General features: G+C 40.1%; 2 protein-coding genes across 2 annotated transcripts; both read left to right on the forward strand.

The window, feature by feature from the left end:
• The first annotated feature begins 635 nt into the window (after nucleotides 1-635).
• LOC148587528 (uncharacterized) lies at nucleotides 636-8,345 on the forward strand. The gene is made up of 4 exons (XM_088512662.1): nucleotides 636-1,031; nucleotides 1,128-4,037; nucleotides 4,366-5,166; nucleotides 7,971-8,345. The coding sequence occupies exons 1-4, from the start codon at nucleotides 636-638 to the stop codon at nucleotides 8,343-8,345; spliced, it is 4,482 nt and encodes a 1,493-aa protein (XP_088368788.1).
• A 6,595-nt stretch (nucleotides 8,346-14,940) lies between these two features.
• On the forward strand, nucleotides 14,941-15,981 carry LOC148587529 (uncharacterized). Its single transcript, XM_088512663.1, has one exon. It carries the CDS (start codon nucleotides 14,941-14,943, stop codon nucleotides 15,979-15,981), a length of 1,041 nt encoding a protein of 346 aa, XP_088368789.1.
• Nucleotides 15,982-20,479: the final 4,498 nt, after the last annotated feature.

The raw sequence follows: 20,479 nt of genomic DNA on the forward strand, positions 1-20,479 counted from the left end.
ACACACAATCAAACTTTCTTTCTCTGTTTCCCTTCTGAGTTCTAAACCAGTGAACCACCAAAAACCAAATCACCATGTTAGACAAATGAGTTAAACCAACAAAACTGTTACGAGTGCTGTTGGTGGAGCTGGGCTATGGTGGTGAGTCACTCAGTGGTAGGACACGTGTAAAGAGGAAGGGGAAGACTCTAGAAGATTGTTCTGCACAGCTGGCATCCCTTATCATTTAAATGCTTTATTTTATTTGCCTTGTCATTTTACTTTGTATTTACGTTTTGTGTTCACGCTGCTATGTTTGTAATATTCTTTCAAGCTATCGTTTGTCAGCTTGTGTGAATAGGTGGAATTCTGTTAGAAATGATTCTGACAGAATGCTGGATATAAGGGCTAGGCTAGAGGGGTAGAAGATCAGATTTGGGAATATTTGTATTACGTGTGTCTCTGGAGAGTAGCTCTCTCAAAGCATCATATCCTTAATGTTATTGCACTGTGTTTTCCTCCATTATCATCTTCAACCTTCCTTCATTTTGCCATAAATCTGCACTGCCAGTAAACACCCCTTACATTTGGTATCAGAGCCCTCCGTTCCTCCCTTCATTTGCTGCCATACCACCAAAAATTTTTCTCTCTTCTCCATGGCTAACGGCACTCGTTTAGCTCAAATATCAGACTTGGTGAAGGAATGCCAAGATAGCTGGACTCAGCAGCAAGTTGTCAATGACACCGTGGATGGGAAACTTAATGAGCTCACTGAGATGATTCGTACTGTAGTGGCAAACCAGACTAATCAACCTCTTGAACCCCCACCAGACAGACGAGATGAACCACCCCGCCGACATGAACCACCCCGCAGAGACGCACAACAAGAGAGGCATGTCCATGACAATGATCGTAGGGAAGACAGAGATGATAGATGGTTCCAAGAGGATGAAGATAACGAAAATTTTAGAGACAGACAAATTCATACCAGGGGTATTCGCCTTGATTTTCCTCGCTTTAATGGTGAAGATCCCGCAGGCTGGTCTTATAAGGTTAACCAGTTTTTTTGCTACTACCAGACTCCTCTGTACTAGCGCCTTTGAATCGCCTCCTTTCACATGGAAGGTGAAGCACTGGTTTGGTTCCAGGACTCAAATGAAACAAGTCAGTTCCTTACTTGGGATATTTTTCTTCAAGCTCTGCTCACTCGATTTGGTCCAACATATGACGATCCTATGGAGTCCATGGTCAAGCTTCAACAGACCTCTACGGTGGCAGAATATACAATCCAGTTTGAGTCTCTCTCTAATCGCCTCTGTGGACTCTCAGATGCATATAAACTGAGTTGCTTTCTCAATGGTCTTAAAGATGAGGTTCGTCTTCCCTTGAGGATATTGGCACCTCGCACTCTAGTAGCAGCCTTTGGGTTAGCTAAGTTGCAAGAGGAGTATCTGTCCAGCTCCCGCAGAACCTTTAAACCTCAAGGTTCTTCCTTTTCCTATAGTCGGCAACAATGGGGACCGCCTGGAGCTTCTTCTAGCCAACATAAGGGGTCTCAAATGTCTCAATACTTCTCTACATCCAAAGCTTCAACTCTGGTACCTGTTCAGAGAATTTCACCAGCTCAAATGCGCGAACAAAGAGAGAAGGGCTTATGTTACAACTGCGAAGAAAAGAGGAGTCACACTCACAAATGTAAGGCCCCTAAACTCTATCTTTTGCATGGAATTGAATTATCTGCTGATGACAAGATTGAGGAAATTTTCTATGATACCTCTGATAAGGTAGAACCTTTGTCGGAACCTATTATTCATGAGATGTTAGAACCTGAAATTTCATTCAATGCTATATCTGGCTCATTGAACCCTAATACTATGCGAGTAGTGGGGGTCATTAAAAATCAGAGGGTTGTGATTTTAATCGATTTGGGTAGCACTCATAATTTTATCGATACATATGTGTTCAACAAGGTCTCTTTGGGTTTAATTCTACCACACAACCTACAAGTGAGGGTAGCGAATGGGGCAACAATCTTGAGTGAGGGTATGTGTAAATCTGTTTCTCTAAGGGTGCAAGGTCATTCCATTACTACAGATTTTTACCTTATTCCATTGGGAGGTTGTGACATTGTATTGGGAGTGGAATGGTTAAGAACCCTAGGTCCTGTATTGTGGGCTTTCTCTCGCATGACAATGCAATTTGGTCAAGGTCCTAACCTCACACTGTTCAAGGGTTTACACCCTACGGGTTTAATGATGGAAGATGGCCACCATTTTCTAAGGTCCTCTAAATCTGAGAATAAGGGGTTCTTCTTACAAATTTTGACTCAAGTAGTGGGCTCTGACACTCCAGATTGCCCTGTTCAGATCAGGGAATTATTGGAAGGGTTTAAGAAGGTTTTTGAGGAACCTAAGGAGTTACCACCACCTAGAAGTCAGGACCATCAAATCCAATTTAAGGGGACACAACCTATAAGTGTAAGACCCTATAGGTACCCTTACTTCCAGAAGTCAAAAATTGAAAAGATTGTGAAAGAACTCTTGCAGACAGGGGTAATTCGACCTAGCCAAAGTCCTTTTTCCTCCCCCGTCTTGTTGGTTCGTAAGGCGGATGGAAGTTGGCGTATGTGTGTCGACTACAAGGCTTTAAATCAAGACACTATCAAGGATAAACATCCTATTCCCGTCATCGATGAGCTGCTGGATGAGCTCTTTGGAGCTCAAATTTTTTCTAAGCTGGATTTGCGATCCGGGTATCACCAAATACGAGTCCGACCAAAGGATATGCCTAAAACTGCATTTCGGACTCATGAAGGGCACTATGAATTTCTTGTCATGCCTTTCGGTCTCACCAATGTACCCTCAACATTCCAAAGTTTAATGAATGACCTATTCAAGCCTTTCCTACGGAAATTTGTCTTGGTTTTCTTCAATGACATATTGGTCTATAGTAAGTCATTGGAAGAGAACCTAACACACTTGGAAACAGTTTTGGGTGTATTACAAACTAACAATCTGTTTGCTAAGGCTTCTAAATGTAGGTTCGGCGTCTCGGAGATTGACTACCTGGGTCATTTGATATCCAGCCAAGGTGTACAGGCTGACCCATCTAAGCTTGACTCTATGTTGCAATGGCCACTTCCTCATTCCATCAAGCCCCTACGAGGATTTTTAGGATTGACGGGCTACTACCGGAAGTTCATTCGCGGTTATGGGGTGATAGCTGCCCCTCTCACAGCTCTCTTCAAGAAGAATTCCTTTTCTTGGACCCCCTCGGCTACTGCAGCATTTAACAAACTCAAGGAGGCTGTCACAAGTCCTCCGGTATTGCAACTCCCGGATTTCACTCAAACCTTCACTATTGAGTGCGACGCATGTGGTACATGCCTAGGGGTAGTTTTGATGCAGGGTGGGAATCCTATAGCTTTCTTTAGTAAGGCTTTGAAAGGGCAGGCTTTGTATCTCTCCACATACGAAAAAGAACTCCTTTCATTGATCTCGGCCGTCCAAAAGTGGCGTCCTTACTTACTCGGACGATCTTTCAAGGTGAAGATGGACCAGCAAGCACTCAAATTTCTCTTGGAGCAGAAAGTAGGTACAACTTCCCAACAGAAGTGGATTTCTAAACTCTTATGGTATGACTTTGTGATAGAGTATAAGAAGGGGAAAGAGAACTTGGTGGCTGATGCCTTATCAAGGAGGTTTGAAGACACAAGCAAAGAGGGGGAATTATCCATTTCCCTCATCTCCTTTCCAACTCCATCTTGGGTTGCTGAATTGAAAGAATTTTATTCACAAGATCATGCGACAAAGGCCTTACTCATTGCCTTACAACAAGGCAACTCTGCGCCTAACTCCTTACAACAAGGACTGATTTTGAGGAAGGGGAGGTTATGGATTGTTAAAGGTTCTCCATTCCAACTACAACTCCTCACCTACATTCACTCTAATCCCACGGCTGGCCATTCTGGTTACCACAAAACTGTTCAAAGTGCCAAGATGGATTTTTATTGGAAGGGTATGCGGAAGGACATCAAGAAGGTAGTCAAGGAATGTGAGGTATGCCAACTCAACAAACATGAGACAATTCATCCTGCTGGGCTACTACAACCACTCCCCCATTCCATCTAGAGCTTGGTCAGATATCTCGATGGATTTCATAGAGGGGTTTCCGCCCTCTTATGGGTGTAATGTAATCCTAGTAGTTGTGGATAGGTTTACAAAATATGGCCATTTTCTATCTCTCTCTCACCCTTATACAGCTTCTAAGGTGGCCCATATTTTTTTGACTCATATCTTCAAGCTCCACGACATGCCTGAGACAATCGTTTCTGACCGAAACCCTACCTTTACTAGTACTTTTTGGAGAGAGCTCTTCCATCTTCAGGGTATATCCCTTGCTTTCAGTTCTGCTTATCACCTACAGTCTGATGAGCAAACCGAAGCACTAAATAAATGCTTAGAGACATATCTAAGGTGCTATGCAGGAGCCAAACCTAAGGAATGGAACACATGGCTTCCTATGGCAGAATGGTGGTACAATACCAATCACCATTCCTCTACAGGATTGATCCCATTTGAGGCTGTCTATGGGTATCCTCCACCCTCTCTATTATCTTATGTTCCTGGCACCTCAGCAAACATGGCAGTAGACACTCAACTCAAAGATCGCAACACTGTCATTACTATTCTGAAGGAACACCTGCAGCAAACCCAAAACCGTATGAAGACCCAAGTGGATAAGAAGAGAACAGAGAGAGAATTCCAGGAACATGATTGGGTTTACCTTAGGTTGCAGCCATATCAACAGAAATCAATTGCTATGCGAAAAAATCTGAAGCTGTCTCCTAGATTTTTTGGCCCATTCCAAATTCTGAAAAGGATTGGTTCTATCACATATAAACTAAATTTACTCCCTGATGCACACATCCATCCCGTCTTCCATGTTTCATGCCTTAAGAAAAAATTGGGCAAACACTCCACACCACTACCAACACTGCCTCTTGTTGATAATATACATGGAGAACTCAAACCAAAGCTTGAACTACTTCTGGATCGGCGTTTGATAAAAAAGAAAGGCAGGGTTGTTACCGGAGTTTTGATTCACTGGAAGGGCGCTCCGTCTGAGGATGACACTTGGGAAAACCTCTGGAATTTACAAAATCAATACCCACACCTTGTGGGCAAGGTGCTTTGAAGGGGCGAGACTTGTTACGAGTGCTGTTGGTGGAGCTGGGCTATGGTGGTGAGTCACTCAGTGGCAGGACACATGTGAAGAGGAAAGGGAAGACTCTAGAAGATTGCTCTGCACAGCTGGCATCCCTTATCATTTAAATGCTTTATTTTATTTACCTTGTCATTTTACTTTGTATTTACGTTTTGTGTTCACGCTACTATGTTTGTAATATTCTCTCACGCTGTCGTTTGTCAGCTTGTGTGAATAGGTGGAATTCTGTTAGAAAGGATTCTAACAGAATGCTGGATATAAGGGCTAGGCTAGAGGGGTAGAAGATCAAATTTGGGAATATTTGTATTACCTGAGTCTCTGGAGAGTAGCTCTCTCAAAGTAGCTTATCCTTAATGTTATTGCACTGTGTTTTCCTCCATTATCATCTTCAACCTTCCTTCATTTTGCCATAAATGTGCACTGCCAGTAAACACCCCTTACAAAAACCCATAAACTAGAACCAAACAAAGTTCATGAAAATCAATCAAAGAAAACAAAAAACGAAAATCAGTCAGATGGGCTATCTCACCGTGGGCGGCTGTGGCGTGAAAATGTCGGTGGTGCGGTAAGCAATTCAAGGTCGATGGCGATGGGAGACGGAGTGCTGCATAGCCTGCACAGTCCACGCTTGAGCCGTAGGACAATTTGGAGTCTGGAAGAGGGGTTAGGGATTTAGGGTAAGATTAATTTTTTTTTTCTTTTGTTTAGTGTATTGCCGTGGACACTGGAAAGTTGAGACTAGATTTTTTTTTTTTTTTTTTTTTTAGGGCAGTAAAAATATTTTACAAGGGCTGAAATTTTTTAGCAGGGGCACCCTCCAACTTTTAACTTAAAATTACTTTTTTTTTTTTTTTTTAACCAGGGGCGCCCACCCCTTGGTCGCCCCCCTTGTCTGTCTACCACTAATTATATGGGAAAGATGGACTTAATGAACTAGTAATATTAAAGATAAAATTTACACAATTTGAGGTCTTTTTTTTTCTGTTTATTTTGTTTACATGTGAGCACAAGATGAGAGAAAAGAGGGAGAATGATTCGAATTAATAAAAAACTCTTAATTTTATTGCGTGCTTGCCTTGGATTCTATATATATATATTAAAATTTTGAGCAAGAAAAATACTCTCTACAGATAGATTAAGAAAGTGGGGGAAATGAAACGAGCACAACTTTTTCTTTTCTCTTTTTATAATAATCCAAAAATATTTTTGAAATTAAATTATAATACAGGCATTGAAAAGAAGCGTGAGAATTTATTTATTTATTTTTTTTTAAAAAAAAAAATAGTTAGGCAGGAAGCTAAAGAAACTTTCTGATACTTGAATGGCATGAAGTTGTACCCTAACAAGTCACACCTAAGAGCATCTCCAGCAGTAAGAGGTATTCTACCTAGTCAAAAAACACAATTCTTTATTTTAGCTACTCATTTTTTAATACCAACTCTAACTGATTCTTTATTTCATTCTTTATTTTATTAAATATTATTTTTTAATCCTTTTTTTTTTTTTGATCCGTGACCGCTTTTGCATCATCTTGTAAATTGCAATAGAATTGATTCACGCAACATACCTGTGTGTTATTTTTATTTTTTCCATTTTTAGTTTGTCAATTATATGCATGCTATTCAATTTTTTTGGGGAGTTTTTAGTGATTCAAAATACTTAAATTTGTATCATAAATTCATGAACAAAGAAGAGAGAAGACAGAGAAACGTTGAGGGAGGGAGAGAAGAGAGAAGAGAAAGAAACGTTGAGGGAGAGAGAGAGAATAGAGAGAAAGTAATATGAAAATAATATTATATTCAACAATCTAGTGTGCTACAGTGAATAGCAATATGAAGCTATTCATTGGAGCAAAAAAAATTACAAAAATAGCTAAATATAGCTAATATCTTCATTTTAGCTACACTGCTGGAGATGCTCTAACAAGTTACACGGGGTAGAAGCATAATTAGTATCAAACTGTGACTCTTTATTTTCGAATTTACCACGTGCACTCATATTTGTATCACCTAATTAAATTATTACCATATTGGTTACAAAAAGAGCATTATTGGCACGATGGATGCATTACCATAAAAATATTAAAATTTTGTTTTATTTTAGAGGGTGGACTTCCAATGAACGTCAATAACAACAAATGCTGGTTTTTCATAATTTTAAATATTCTTTAATGGAAAATGGTGATCTCTTAGTGTTCTCCTAATATCCTCCTAGTCCTACGTGGATACCAACCTCCAATTTTTTCTTTTAACCCAGGTAGATCTACTCCTAGGCCCTCCTTGCCCACCCTTGTTGTTGACATTACCACCAAGCCCTTCTGCTGGCTATCAATCATTGAGCTGCATTTGCAAGGGGCTATGGGGACTAAATTGCATTTTTGCACGGCATATCATCCGCAGTCCGATGGACAGTTTGAGAGGACTATTCAAACCCTTGAAGATATGTTGAGGATATGAGTGCTCGATTTCAAGGGCAATTGGATAAGATACATACCACTAGTTGAGTTCGCTTACAATAACAGTTTTCAAGTGACTATTGGTATGGCGTCGTATGAAGCATTGTATGGGCGTAAATGTATATCGCCTTTGTATTGTGATGAAGTTGGTGAAAGACAACTTTTGGGTCCAGAAATGATATAAGACTCAAATGATAAAATTGCACTAATCCGGAAGAGAATGCTCACCTCTCAAAGAAGGCAAAAGAGTTATGCAGACAAGCATCGTCGCAAGCTCGAGTTTTAGGTTGGTGACCATGTGTATATCAAGGTGTTGCCGTTGAAGGGTGTTGTACAATTTTGCAAAAAAGGGAAGCTTCGCCCAAGGTATGTTGGGCCATTCCAAGTGACAGGTATCGTTGGCCCCGTGGCATACAGAGTTGAATTGCCATCTAGCATGACCGGAATACATGATGTGTTTCATGTATCTCAGTTGCGGAAATGTATACAAGACCTATTGTATGTAATTAGCTATGAGCCACTTGACATTCAACCAGATTTGACTTATGAAGAGGTTCCAGTTCGAATTCTTGACCACAAGGTGCAACAATTGAGAAACAAGACTATACCATTGGTGAAGGTGTTGTGGCGAAACCATAATGTTGAGGAAGCTTCGTGGGAGCTCGAGCGGGACTTGCACAAGTGATATCCTCATTTGTTCGAGTGAACCTAGGTATGTACATGTTTACAATACTATATAAATGAACATTAATGAAGTTGAAGCAATGCCTTGGTTGTAAGCATGTTAGTCAAGTATGATCTAAATTTCGATGATGAAATTTTTATTAGGAGGGAGGGATGTAATGTCCAATAAATTTATTAATAGGTTTATTGTGATTAAATAAATAATTATGGGTCTTAATGTAAGCCCAAAAGAAAATGAGAGATTAAACTACTCATGCTTAGCTTAAGTGTCAATTTCTATTTGAGGACCCATTTTCTCCAAGGTTCTTTTATAGTAGAAGGGTATTCTTGGAATTCCAACACAATTCATTACCTACTCACTTGGCTCACGTGAGCCACACCTTGTGGTCCCATTTATTCCACATACAAGTATCTTTCTTTTTTTTCTTTTTTTCTTTTTTTGTAAGAAAACTACAAGAAACAAAGAAACAAGAGCAAAACATAAAGCTAAAAGGGGGGTGGATCTTTTCCACTACAAATGGGGAAAGAGGGAAGATGGGTTAGGTAAGTGGGAATGCAGCCGGAGAAAACTCTTGCTACAGCCCAATAAGCCACATGGTGGGCACAGAAGTTTGCACTTCTGTTAATTTTTCTTGCCTTCCAGGAAGAGGAGGAAGGAATGAAGGAAATGGAGTCCGAGATGACATTCGCAATTTTCCAATCTGGGACTATGGAAGGTGGAGAAGAGTTGTAATAACCACCTGCGAGTCACCTTCCAAAGAGAACACTAAGAGCTTCAGAGATGTAGCCATAGAAATTGCAAAAGAAGCTGCCAAAGCTTCCCCATACGTTGGGTCACATAAGGGGCTGATTTGAGAAATAGCCTTTATAATTCTCCCATTTGAGTCCCTGCAAATAGCACTTTGAGTAGAGAATGACTCACGAATTGTTGTATCAAAATTTATCTTGAAAGTATTAGGCTCCGGAGGGGACCAAAGTTCAGCTGGGAAACTCCTTTTCCAAGCCTCAAAATGATCCAAAGAAACTTTTTTGACAAAGCAAGAGAGGGACTTTGCATCTAGGATTACGCCATTATGAACTGCCGTGTTTCTGCTGAACCGCATTAGATCACAAAAAACAGAAGCAAATATTTGAAATAAATGAGCATCTTTTTTAAGGATGCTCAGACCAAAACAAGGATTGATAATACAGTTTAACCATTTAGACATATTTAAGTTAGCCCAGACCAAAGAATCAAGAGGCCAGAAAGAGTCCCTCTAAATGATCCTTGCAAAACTGCACCGAAAGAAAAGATGCCCAAGAGAATCTATATCAGTTTTGCAGAGGGGACAAAAAATATCAGAATGAGAGATATAAAAAATCTCAATGAGCCTTTCTTTGGTTGGAATGATGTTCCAAGCAATCTTCCAAAGGAACATCTTTAGTCTATCACTGAGATTTAGCTTCCAAAGCTTTTTCCAAAAATGGGGGGGGAGGGACGGATGGGGGGAAGTGGGGTGGGTTACTTAAGGAGAAAAACAGCCCATCAAACAATCTTCTACTTTCTCCATCTCTCTCTTATTTTCTTCTTTCTCCGTGGCTGGAACTTGAACCTTGCACCCCTTTCCCCTTTTCTTTCAGCATCAAGTGAGAGCTATGGTTTGGATTGTGAACTGAAATTTGCTCATGGTAATATAAGAGATGGATTAGCACCGTAAGTCTTCTATTTCTCAAAAGTTTTCCTTTCCTTCCACATGAACTTGTAGTTAATTTTTATGGGTTTGTGAACTCAAAATCTTATTCAACAGGAGCTGTACAGAGCAGTAACTAAGTGGATTTTTCCTAATTTTAATCATCACTCTCTTTCATGTATACTCTAGGTTTTGCTTGGGTTTGTTCCAAATCAACTTTCTCATCATCATTGAGTGTGGGGTAATGTTTATAAACATTAGAGCTTCCATTTTACTGATTAGATTGAGGTAATTTTGTAAGCCCTAATTTTTCTCTAAGTTAGGTCAATTTTTGGGTGTATGGCTAAATTCCTAAAATTGGCTTAGGGCTTTTGTGTAGAGTGAATTGCTACTCATTATTTAAGTATTGGGTTGTTAAATTAATGGAATGAAACTTCAATTTTGCCAATGGCTGAAGTATGGGTGTAAGTCCTAATTGCATAGTTTGAATTAAATTTAGGGCTTTTGGTATAGGGGCACTAGGAATGCTATTTAAATGGATTAATTATATTTAAGGTGTTAATTAATCTTAGATTTTCATGGATTCCCTTGTAGAGAGAGATGCTTGTGGGATTCAAGTATCTTGGTGAAGTTTGAGTTGTTAGAGCCTATAAAAGAGTTTAACTATGTGTTTATCATGTAAATACATAGGTACTCGCAAGTGGGTCAAGGTTACTAAGAGAACCCAAGCGGATCATTGTAAGTATTTTACTTACTTGGCAAAAGATACTATGTTTTAAGGTTTAAAATATGTTTTGTGATACTTTGTCAATTTAATGATGTTTCATGAAATATTTGATGAAAGGTTTCTTTGAGCTTTTATGAGTTTATAAGATAAAATGATGATTTTGTCATGAGTATGATTCTATGAAATGATTTATAAATAGCATATGAGCATTTATGGTTTGAGCATGAGCATGGATGATATGAAGGAGATGATGATATATATGTATTATGCATGGTGGGCGATATGAAGGAGATACTGTTATGTTATGTATATATGTATAGTGGATGATATGAAGGAGATGGCGTTATATTATGTATATATGCATGGCAAATGATATGAAGGAAATGATGTTATATATGTATATATATGGATGATATGAAGAAGATGATGCTGTATGAGCATGCATACCATATGATTTTATGATAATGATGATTGGTTTTATATGAGCTCTTACTAGGCGTATCCTTATGCCTATGTGCAGGAGATGCAACTGTGCATAACGTATATTGATATGAATGGTTGCATATGATGATTTTTATATTAGGCGTATCTGTATGCCTATGCGCAAGAGATGCAATTGCGCGTAGTGTATATTGATATGAATGGTTGCATAAGATGATATATGATGACTTTCAATATGTTTTATTGATTAACGATGCTTATGGAATTGTGTTCACCCAAAATAGTGAATGCATGTCTATAGGAGTAACTAAGCTATAGATATATAATATGTAAGCATGTATAAAGTTAGATGGGTTAGTATGCGCATGTTCCGAGAGCGGAAGATCGGGCTTACGTATACTCTCACACCTGATTTAGTATGTTTTCAAATGATGGTTATTTGGGGAAAGCCTAGTGAGTTCTATGCTACTGAGCGTCTCTATTTTTATGGAGACGGCGGGCTCATAAATCCGCCCGCATCATGGGTGGTGCAGGTGCAAGGACTTTTGATGATGACCCAGTGGCTATGTATTTGGGTTACTACGATGTTTGAGGCATAGATGCGTCGGATGCTTATTTTGTCGGACTAGTAGATAGTCCTCTTTTGCATAAGCATTCATGTATATGCTTAGACATTGATTTTTGTATATGGCTCGTGTCGCATGTGATACTTTTGTATAGCCATTCTTTTGTATGTAAAACTTTAGTAACATAAATGTATTTGTCAGCTGGAATGTGTTACGTAAGTCTAATGTTATTTATATTCCACTGCAAAAATACGAACTCTGATGAATCATTGATGATGCATGTAGCTCTGTGTGGCATATGATATTGTCAATCAGGTTAATGCATGGGTTCACGGCATATTGCGGTATCGTCATACCACTGTGACAATCCGCTTTGTTGTGGGTTATCAGTTTTTAAAAGAAAAAAAATTTTAGTCATGTTTTTATCAAGCGGGTCGTCACACATGGAGATAGGACTACTAAATATTTTCATGCTTGTGCCAACCAGAAGAGACGTAACAATCGGATCACCATGATTGAAGATGAACGTGGCTAGACATGGGAGACTGAAGAGGGTATTAGGACAACATTTACTACCTATTTCAACAACCTATTCAAAACAGAAGCTGTAAGGGATATGCAATGTTGTTTGAGAGCTATTGATGGTCATACCTTAAATGAAATCACACCTCTTGAAAGAGTTTACTGTGGATGAAGTTAGTGCTGTCCTCAGTCAAATGGCGTTTTTGAAAGCTCTAGGTCCACATGGATTCACTTCTTGCTTTTATTAGAAAAACTGGGCAACCGTGGGAGAGGAGGTTTGTAAAGTTGTCATTTTCTCTCTAAATTCTGGTGTGTTGTTGACATAATTGAATTCTTAGCTCTCATTCATAAGGTTAAAAATCCTGTTTATGTCACTGAATTTCGACCGATCAGCCTTTGTAATGTCATTTACAAGATTATTTCATAAGTTCTTACCAATAGATTAAAGGTAGTGCTACCATCTATTATTTCCTCAAATCAAAGTGCGTTCATCCTGGGGCAACTTATTACTAATAATATTCTGGTTGCTTACGAGACCATACATACCATGCATTCCCGCATGTGGGGTAAGGAAGGTTTCATGGCCATTAAATTGGATATGAGTAAAGTTTATTATAGAGTGGAGTGACATTTTTTGGATGCTGTAATGCAATAGATGGGTTTCGCTCCTAGGTGGATAAACCTCATCATGATGTGCGTTAGCACTGCTAACTATGTTGTTCTTATTAATGGTTGTCCTACGGGACAAATCTTCTCCACTTAAGGAATACGACAAGGTGATTCTATCTCACCATATATGTTCCATATTTGTGCGGAAGCCCTTAGTTCCATGTTGTCCTGGACTGAATGCAAAGGCACCCTGTTAAGGGTCCCGATGTCGAAAAAAGGGCCTCGATTAAATCATCTCTTTTTTGCTAATGATAGCTTGTTATTTTGCAGGGCAAATCTCAGCCATTGGCACCGTTTGACAACTTTTGAGCACTTATGAGAAAGCATCTAGACATAAATTGAATAAAGAAAAAGGTCTATTTTTTTTTCAGTTGAAATACAACCCAGGTGGCAAAGGAGAAAATCTTGGAGGTGTTAGGGATCCCATCCACACAACGGTACATATCTGGGTTTGCATGCACTTGTAGGAAAGTTTAGAACTACAACCTTCAAGAGTATTCAGGACCGAGTCTGGAAGAGATTGCAAAATTGGAGAAGTTTCTCTCTCAAACAGGAGAATAAATTTTACTAAAGGCAATAATCCAAGCGATCCCTACATATAATATGAGTGTTTTCTTACTTTCAAAAACACTTTGCTCAAATATTAACTCCCTTATGCAAAAATTTTAGTGGGGTAACAAAGCACATAAGAAGCGTATCGATTGGATGGGCTGGGAGAGGATGTGTGTACCTAAGTCCAGAGTTGTTATGAGATTCAGAGATATGACTTGTTTTAATAAGGCTCTTCTAACAAAACAATGTTGCAGATTATGGCAGTCAACAAATAGCTTAACATCAAAAATTATGAAGGCAAAATATTATCAGGGATGCTTTTTTCTGGATGTACAATTGGGTTCCAAGTCATCTTTTGCTTGGCGAAGTATCCATGGTGCAAAAAACCTAATTCACGAGGGGTTATTGTGGAGAATTGGGAATGAATTCAAAGTCAAAATATGGGGGGACAAATGGTTACCGATCCCTAGTACGTTTACAGTCCAGTTACGGACAAAACTCCTAGTAGCTGATGTGCATGTTAATGAGTTGATTGATAAAGATACACATTGGTGGAACCATGCGCTTATTGAGGCTATCTTCAGTCCGACAGAGGCTTAGGTTATTAAATCTATACCAGTTAATAACACAAACCAGCAAGATGTGCGAATATGGAGGGGTACAACCAAAAGGGATTTTTTAGTCCGGAGTGCATACTATTTAGTCAAAGAATTGGAGGTTTGTTACAAAGCTGAAAGCTCCTCATGGGTGGGGGATAATCCTTTTTGGCGGGACTTGTGGAAATTGCATATTCTTAATGCTGAAAAACATTTCTTGTGCCTTGCATGTCATAATTTATTGCCTACTAACGAGAACTTCTGTGTATAAAGATTGTCCAAGATCCTAGTTGTCCAATATGTGGTTTAGAAGTGGAAACCACCTTTCCTATTCTTTGGGAATGTCCATCATCTATGGACGTATAGGGTGTCAGTGCTAGGAAATTCCAGAATTTGTACCTAGCAGCCCAAATTTCTTGAAGGTAGCTTCATATCTTTTTCATGGTTGTGATAAGGAGGATTTCAGGCTGTTTGTGATAGTGAAAATCATGGAGTAATTCCTAGAAGGGCATGCATCAAGGAAGTGGGGGGTAGTAGCTTAGTGGGTAGTTATTATCCTTGTTTATGTTAGTGCTACATGGGTAGTTAGTATTCAGCTGTTAAGTTATGTTAATGGGTAGTTATGTGTTATGGGCTAGTGGGTATCATGGGTGGCTACTAAATGTGTTATGAGTAGTGGGTTGTAAGCCTAATATAAACCAAGAGTCTAGAGATTGGTTGGGGGTATTGAATTGTAATCTGACTTGTGTCTTTGTGGTTTGTCTCCAACCCTTAAGTGGAGTTCATTATCTATCACTTATCTACATATTTCTGTTCAATTTATCTTGGGTTCCTATCAACTTGGTATCAAAGCATGGCTACCAACAAGGATCGTCTCGAGAAATTGGAGTTGGAAATGCAAGAGCTAAAAGAAGGAATGCAAAAGATGAGTGCAGAGTCACAGTCCAATTTTTGTGAGCTTAGAGAATTATTCTCCAATTCTCTCGAGAGGGGCAAGTCGTCTGCAACAAAGGAGAAGGGGCCATTTCAATTGGCTGGGGAAAATTCCTCCGGACATTCGAATGGATCCAAGGGGTCAGGTGGTTTTGCTAAGCTGGATTTTCCCCGTTATTCGAGAGATGATCCCACAGTTTGGTTGGACCGGGTAGTTCAATATTTTGACTACAAACAGACATCGGAGGATCAAAGGGTGTCGTTGGCTGCCTTTCATTTAGAAAGTGAAGCCAATCAATGGTGGCAATGGATGAAAAAAGTGTATAAGGAGGAACGGTTGCCCATTACATGGGAGGTGTTTGAAAGAGAGCTATTGATCCGATTCGGTCCTACCGAAGTCGAGGATTATGATGAGGCACTCTCAAGGATACAACAAGATGGGACGTTGCGAGAGTATCAACAAAAATTTGAGCGTTTGGCAAACCGAGTGGATGGATGGCCTCAAAAGGCACTCGTGGGAACATTCCTTGGAGGGTTAAAACAAGAAATTGTGTCTACCCTTAGAATGTTCAAGCCGAAGACCCTTCGTGATGCCATTGAGCTAGCACGGATGAAAGATGATAATCTCTCTAAAGACCGGAGGACTTTACGAGATGAAGGGACGAAGCAACAACAAGCTAACACCATGCAACAACCGACGTCCAACACACCTACTGCACGGACGTATTCCTATGGAGATGCTAAGAAGCTCTCATGGGAAGAGATGCAGAAACGAAGAGAGAAAGGCTTGTGTTTCGGGTGTAATGAGAGGTTTACGCCGGGACACCGGTGCCAAAAATCCCAAGTGCTTTTCATTGAAGCTCGTACAAAGAACGAGATGCATGATGATTTCGAAGAAAGTGATGCAGAAACGGTGAGAGGCAAAAAAGGTATAAAGAGGAAGAGCCGCTCATCTCATTGAACTAACAACAACAGTTTTTCAACCAACAACCTTGCGGACAAGTTCCTCTTCAAGGGGAGGCAAATGATAGTGAAAATCATGGAGTAATTCCTAGAAGGGCATGCATCAAGGAAGTGGGGGGTAGTAGCTTAGTGGGTAGTTATTATCCTTCACTACAAAAAAATTGCTATTTTCTGACGTGGTAAACAGTACATAAGTTTTGCCACGTCATCATTTTCTGACGCACCAATCTGGTGCGTTAGAAAATTTAGTGTGTCAGAAAAAAAAAAAAAAAAAAAAAAAAAAAAAAAAAGTCCGAAATTTTGAAATTTTTCTCTCTTCTTATTTTCCCTCCACTTTTTTCCTCTTTTTATTCTTCCCTCCTCATTTATTTTTCCCACACTCTCTCTCTCTCCTTTCCCTTCTCTCCACAGCAGATCAAAGAAATTAGGCAGAAGAAGGAGAACAAAAAGAAAAGGAGAAGAGAAGAAGAAAAAGAAAGGGAGAAGAGAGGAAGAAGAGAAGCTGCAGAAGAAAAAGAAAGAGAGAAGAGAAGCTGCAGAAGAAAAAGAAAGGGAGAAGAGAAGAAGAAGAAAAAAAAAAAAAAAAAAGGAGAAGAAGAAGAAGAACAAGATCGAGGAAGAACAAGAGCATGGACGTGCACCATCTCTGCACCATGGTGTGCAGAGATAGATCTCTGCACACCATGGTGCAGAGATGGTGCGATCTCTGCACCGGTGCAGATCTGCACCATGGTGTAGCTGTGTTGAGAAACACAGATTTGCACGGCAGCGTGAGGGAGCTGCCGTGCAGAGGAATTCCAAAAAAAAAAAAAATTAAAATTAATAAATTTTTAATTCAAAAAAACAATTCCAGAAAAAAAATTTTAATTAATTAATGAATGAATTAAATAATTTTTTAATTTTTTATTATTCTGACACACGTCAGAACTATCACGTTAGAAAATTTTTTAACGTGGCAGAGATGCCACGTTAGAAAATTTTCTGATGTGTGAGACAGTAGAACATCAGAAAATTCTGACATTCTACCCACTGGCACGTCAGAAAATTTTTCTTCCTGTCACATGTGCTTCTGACAATCAACACGCGTCAGAAACGCCACGTCAGAAAACGCCAGTAAGAAAAAAATGGTTTTTTTGTAATGCTTGTTTATGTTAGTGCTACATGGGTAGTTAGTATTCAACTGTTATGTTATGTTAGTGGGTAGTTATGTGTTATGGGCTAGTGGGTATCGTGGGTGGTTACTAAATGTGTTGTGAGTAGTGGGTTGTAAGCCTAATATAAACCAAGAGTCTAGAGATTGGTTGGGGGTATTGAATTGTAATCTAACTTGTGTCTTTGTGGTTTGTCTCCAACCCTTAAGTGGAGTTCATTATCTATCACTTATCTACATATTTCTGTTCAATTTACTGGTTGGAGTTAACCAATTCTCCTAGAAGAGCACCAACAACACAAAGGAAAAAAGATCAACAATATCTCATGGCTCCCCAACCGGAGACAAGTCACAGCAGGCAACACCCCCATTGAAGCACCTTAAGATGGATTTCCCATGTTATCAACATCTCACTGGAGGGCAATTACAAATCGTCAACGTCAATTTCACACATTCCACCTTGAGGACAAGGTTCTCTTAAGGGGGGGTGAATGATAGGATTTCACGTAGGACTCATCATACACATCAGCCGAACCCACATTATTTGGTCATGCATGGAGATGGATAAGGAGAACCAACATTGAAGATCATGGGCAGTAGTGGTTTTTGCCATGGGCCATGATGTGCAACGTGGCTTGGGTAATGGGGTTAGTTTTAGTCTTATCTTATAAGAGGAATTAGTGGGAAGTTTATTTACTAGGAGGTTATTTAGTATGGGCAGTTATATGTTGTAGTGTGAGATAGTGTGAGAGAAGTGGTAGTGGTTAGGTAACTACTAGTAATAGAGTATTTAAAGGTCTTTGTATTATGTTACGAGAATGATGATTTGTGTAGAGGCATAATTATGTTGTGGTTCAACTCCCACCCTAAGTGGAGTATTATCTTGTTTATCTTGTTCTGACTGGGACCCACTAGGGTATCAGAACGTATTATCTTGTTTATGTATTTGTATTGTGGTAAAACTCCAGCCATAAGTGGAGATTTGTAACGTATATTATATTAAATATTAGTTGTGTTTTTATTCTCTGCTTGGGACCTATCAGTTTGTAGGGCTGGCAAGGAAGATATGGTTTCGCCGAAATGAGTTTATCCATGAGGGAAAGTTTCTGCATCCCAATGATATGGTGTGAGGAGCCAAGATTTTGACCGAGGAGTTCCATACAATGGCTATGCCAGCTACTAGGTCTTTTCTTGTAACTAGGGCATGTCAAAACCAACGATGGGAAGTACCTCATGTGGGTTGGCATAAAGTGAACAGGGATGCTGCCATTGATAAAAAGAATAGGCACATGGGAATTGGAATTGTGATAAAGGATGCTGCCGAAAGGGTGGTTGAGGCTAGAATTTCAACGAGGATGGGTAACCTTGAACCCACTATGGCAAAGACATTAGGAGCTTTTTTTTTTTTTGCAATGAGCTTCAGTAAAGATGGTGTGCACAACATCCTTCTAGAAGGTGATGCCTTGATTGTAATGAATGCCTTAAATTATATGACTTATAATGGCAACCGATAATAGAGAACTAGACCCATATGGAAATAAATCCCACACACCAGCCACACATCAAGCAATGGCTACAGCACACAAGGCAACCCACAAGCCAGCCACAAATCAAGCAACGGCTACAACATACAAGGAAACCAAAATCAAATCAAGACAAGCAACGGGCAGAACATTCTAGAAAAGAAATCTCTCATTCACTGTGTATTCCCTTGCCTATTTTGTAACCTCAAATATTCTGTATATATACCCAATTGTAACAATGAAATAAACAGGTCAAAATATTCACAAAATTCCTATCTCCTATATGGTATCAGAGCCATAAACAAGCGACCCACGTCGTTCCTTGCTGCTGATTCTTTTTTTTTTTCATTGAAACCTTTTGTCAAACACCTTGCAGCCATGGCCTCCTCATCTACCACAGCTAGCCCAACCACGCCCGATCTTACCCCAACTTCAACCACACCCAATATCACCCAAACACAGCAGCCCATTCCCACCACCCAACTCTCAAGTTTTGCCCAATATATTACCAAACTCAATAAAGGAAATTACCTGACCTGGCGTGGCCTTGTAGAGCCCTTCCTCAAAGGTCACGACCTATATGGTTTCCTTGATGGCACCAAAACTCCACCAAGCCCACAAACCTCCACCTCTCCAAACGGCACACCCACTGTCTCCACCAATCCAGACACTCTATGGTGGCTTCGCCAGGATCAATTGATCCTCAGCATGCTCATGTCATCCATATCTGATGACATGTTGCCTCAAGTCCTTGGTTGCAAAACCGCCCAAGAATTGTGGAAGACACTTGATCAGACTTTTACATCCGAGTCACAAGCTCGCACGTCGAACCTTCGTCTTCAACTCACCACGGCCAAGAAGGGCAACCTGAGTGTTTCCAACTATTTCTACAAAATCAAACAAATTGTCGCAACCCTTGCCGCAGCCGGCCATCCAGTCATTGACTCTAAATTCACAGCCTCTCTGCTCGGCGGTCTGGGTCCTGAATACGACCCCTTTGTGATCTCAATCACCACGCGTGTAGAGCCCCTCTGCATGGATACTCTGTTTAGGCATCTTCTTGCCCATGAAACTCGTCTTGCTCAACACCATCAAACTGACTCCCTGTTCCCCACAGCCAACATCGCTTCTCAGAGCTCCAATTCTCAGTGTGGTCGTGACACTCACAGACGCTTCCCACGCTCCTCCAGCCAAGGGTTTCGTTCAAGGGGGCGTGCACAAGCTTCGGCTTCTAGAAGTCAGGGAGGAATGGGTCACTCCTCAAATTATATTCCCTGCATGGGCCCTCCCAGATCCAACCCACATATGGGCTCTAGACCCACATGCCAAGTTTATGGTAAAATGGGCCATTCAGCCCAAAATTGCTACCACCGTTTTGATCAAGCCTACCAAGCTACTGGCCCAAATATGACAGCATACATAAGGACCTAAATTGGCACCCGGATACTGGTGCCACCCACCATGTCACCTCCGATCTTAACAACTTAAGCCTTCACTCGGAAACATATGATGGACCCGATGAGATCCAAGTGGACAATGGTACCCGTTTGGCCATCAAAAACACTGGCATTTCTAAACTTTCTCCTCAATTTATTTTACGTCATGTTTTGCATGTTCCTAAAATTACTAAGAATTTACTTTATGTTCAAAAATTTACTGCTGATAATAATGTTTCTATGGAATTTCACCCTTCTTATTTTTTTGTTAAGGATCGCATGTCCGGGAAAGTACTACATCACGGTCCGAATAGAAATGGCTTATATCATTGGTTCCCCCCATCAGCTGCACCACCACGTGTCTTCCTCAGTGAATGTACCACCTTT

Source organism: Corylus avellana, chromosome 2, assembly GCF_965113065.1.
Source record: "Corylus avellana chromosome 2, dhCorAvel1.hap1.2, whole genome shotgun sequence".
Lineage (NCBI taxonomy): Eukaryota > Viridiplantae > Streptophyta > Magnoliopsida > Fagales > Betulaceae > Corylus > Corylus avellana.

Bases quoted from the DNA above. Each gene is read 5' to 3' on its own strand.
- LOC148587529 (XM_088512663.1), top strand. From the start codon at position 14,941: ATGGCTACCAACAAGGATCGTCTCGAGAAATTGGAGTTGGAAATGCAA.
- LOC148587528 (XM_088512662.1), top strand. From the start codon at position 636: ATGGCTAACGGCACTCGTTTAGCTCAAATATCAGACTTGGTGAAGGAA. The intron at 1,032-1,127 runs GTTAACCAGTTT...GTTTGGTTCCAG, and splicing joins CCGCAGGCTGGTCTTATAAG to GACTCAAATGAAACAAGTCA. The intron at 4,038-4,365 runs GTATGCCAACTC...TTCCATCTTCAG, and splicing joins AGGTAGTCAAGGAATGTGAG to GGTATATCCCTTGCTTTCAG.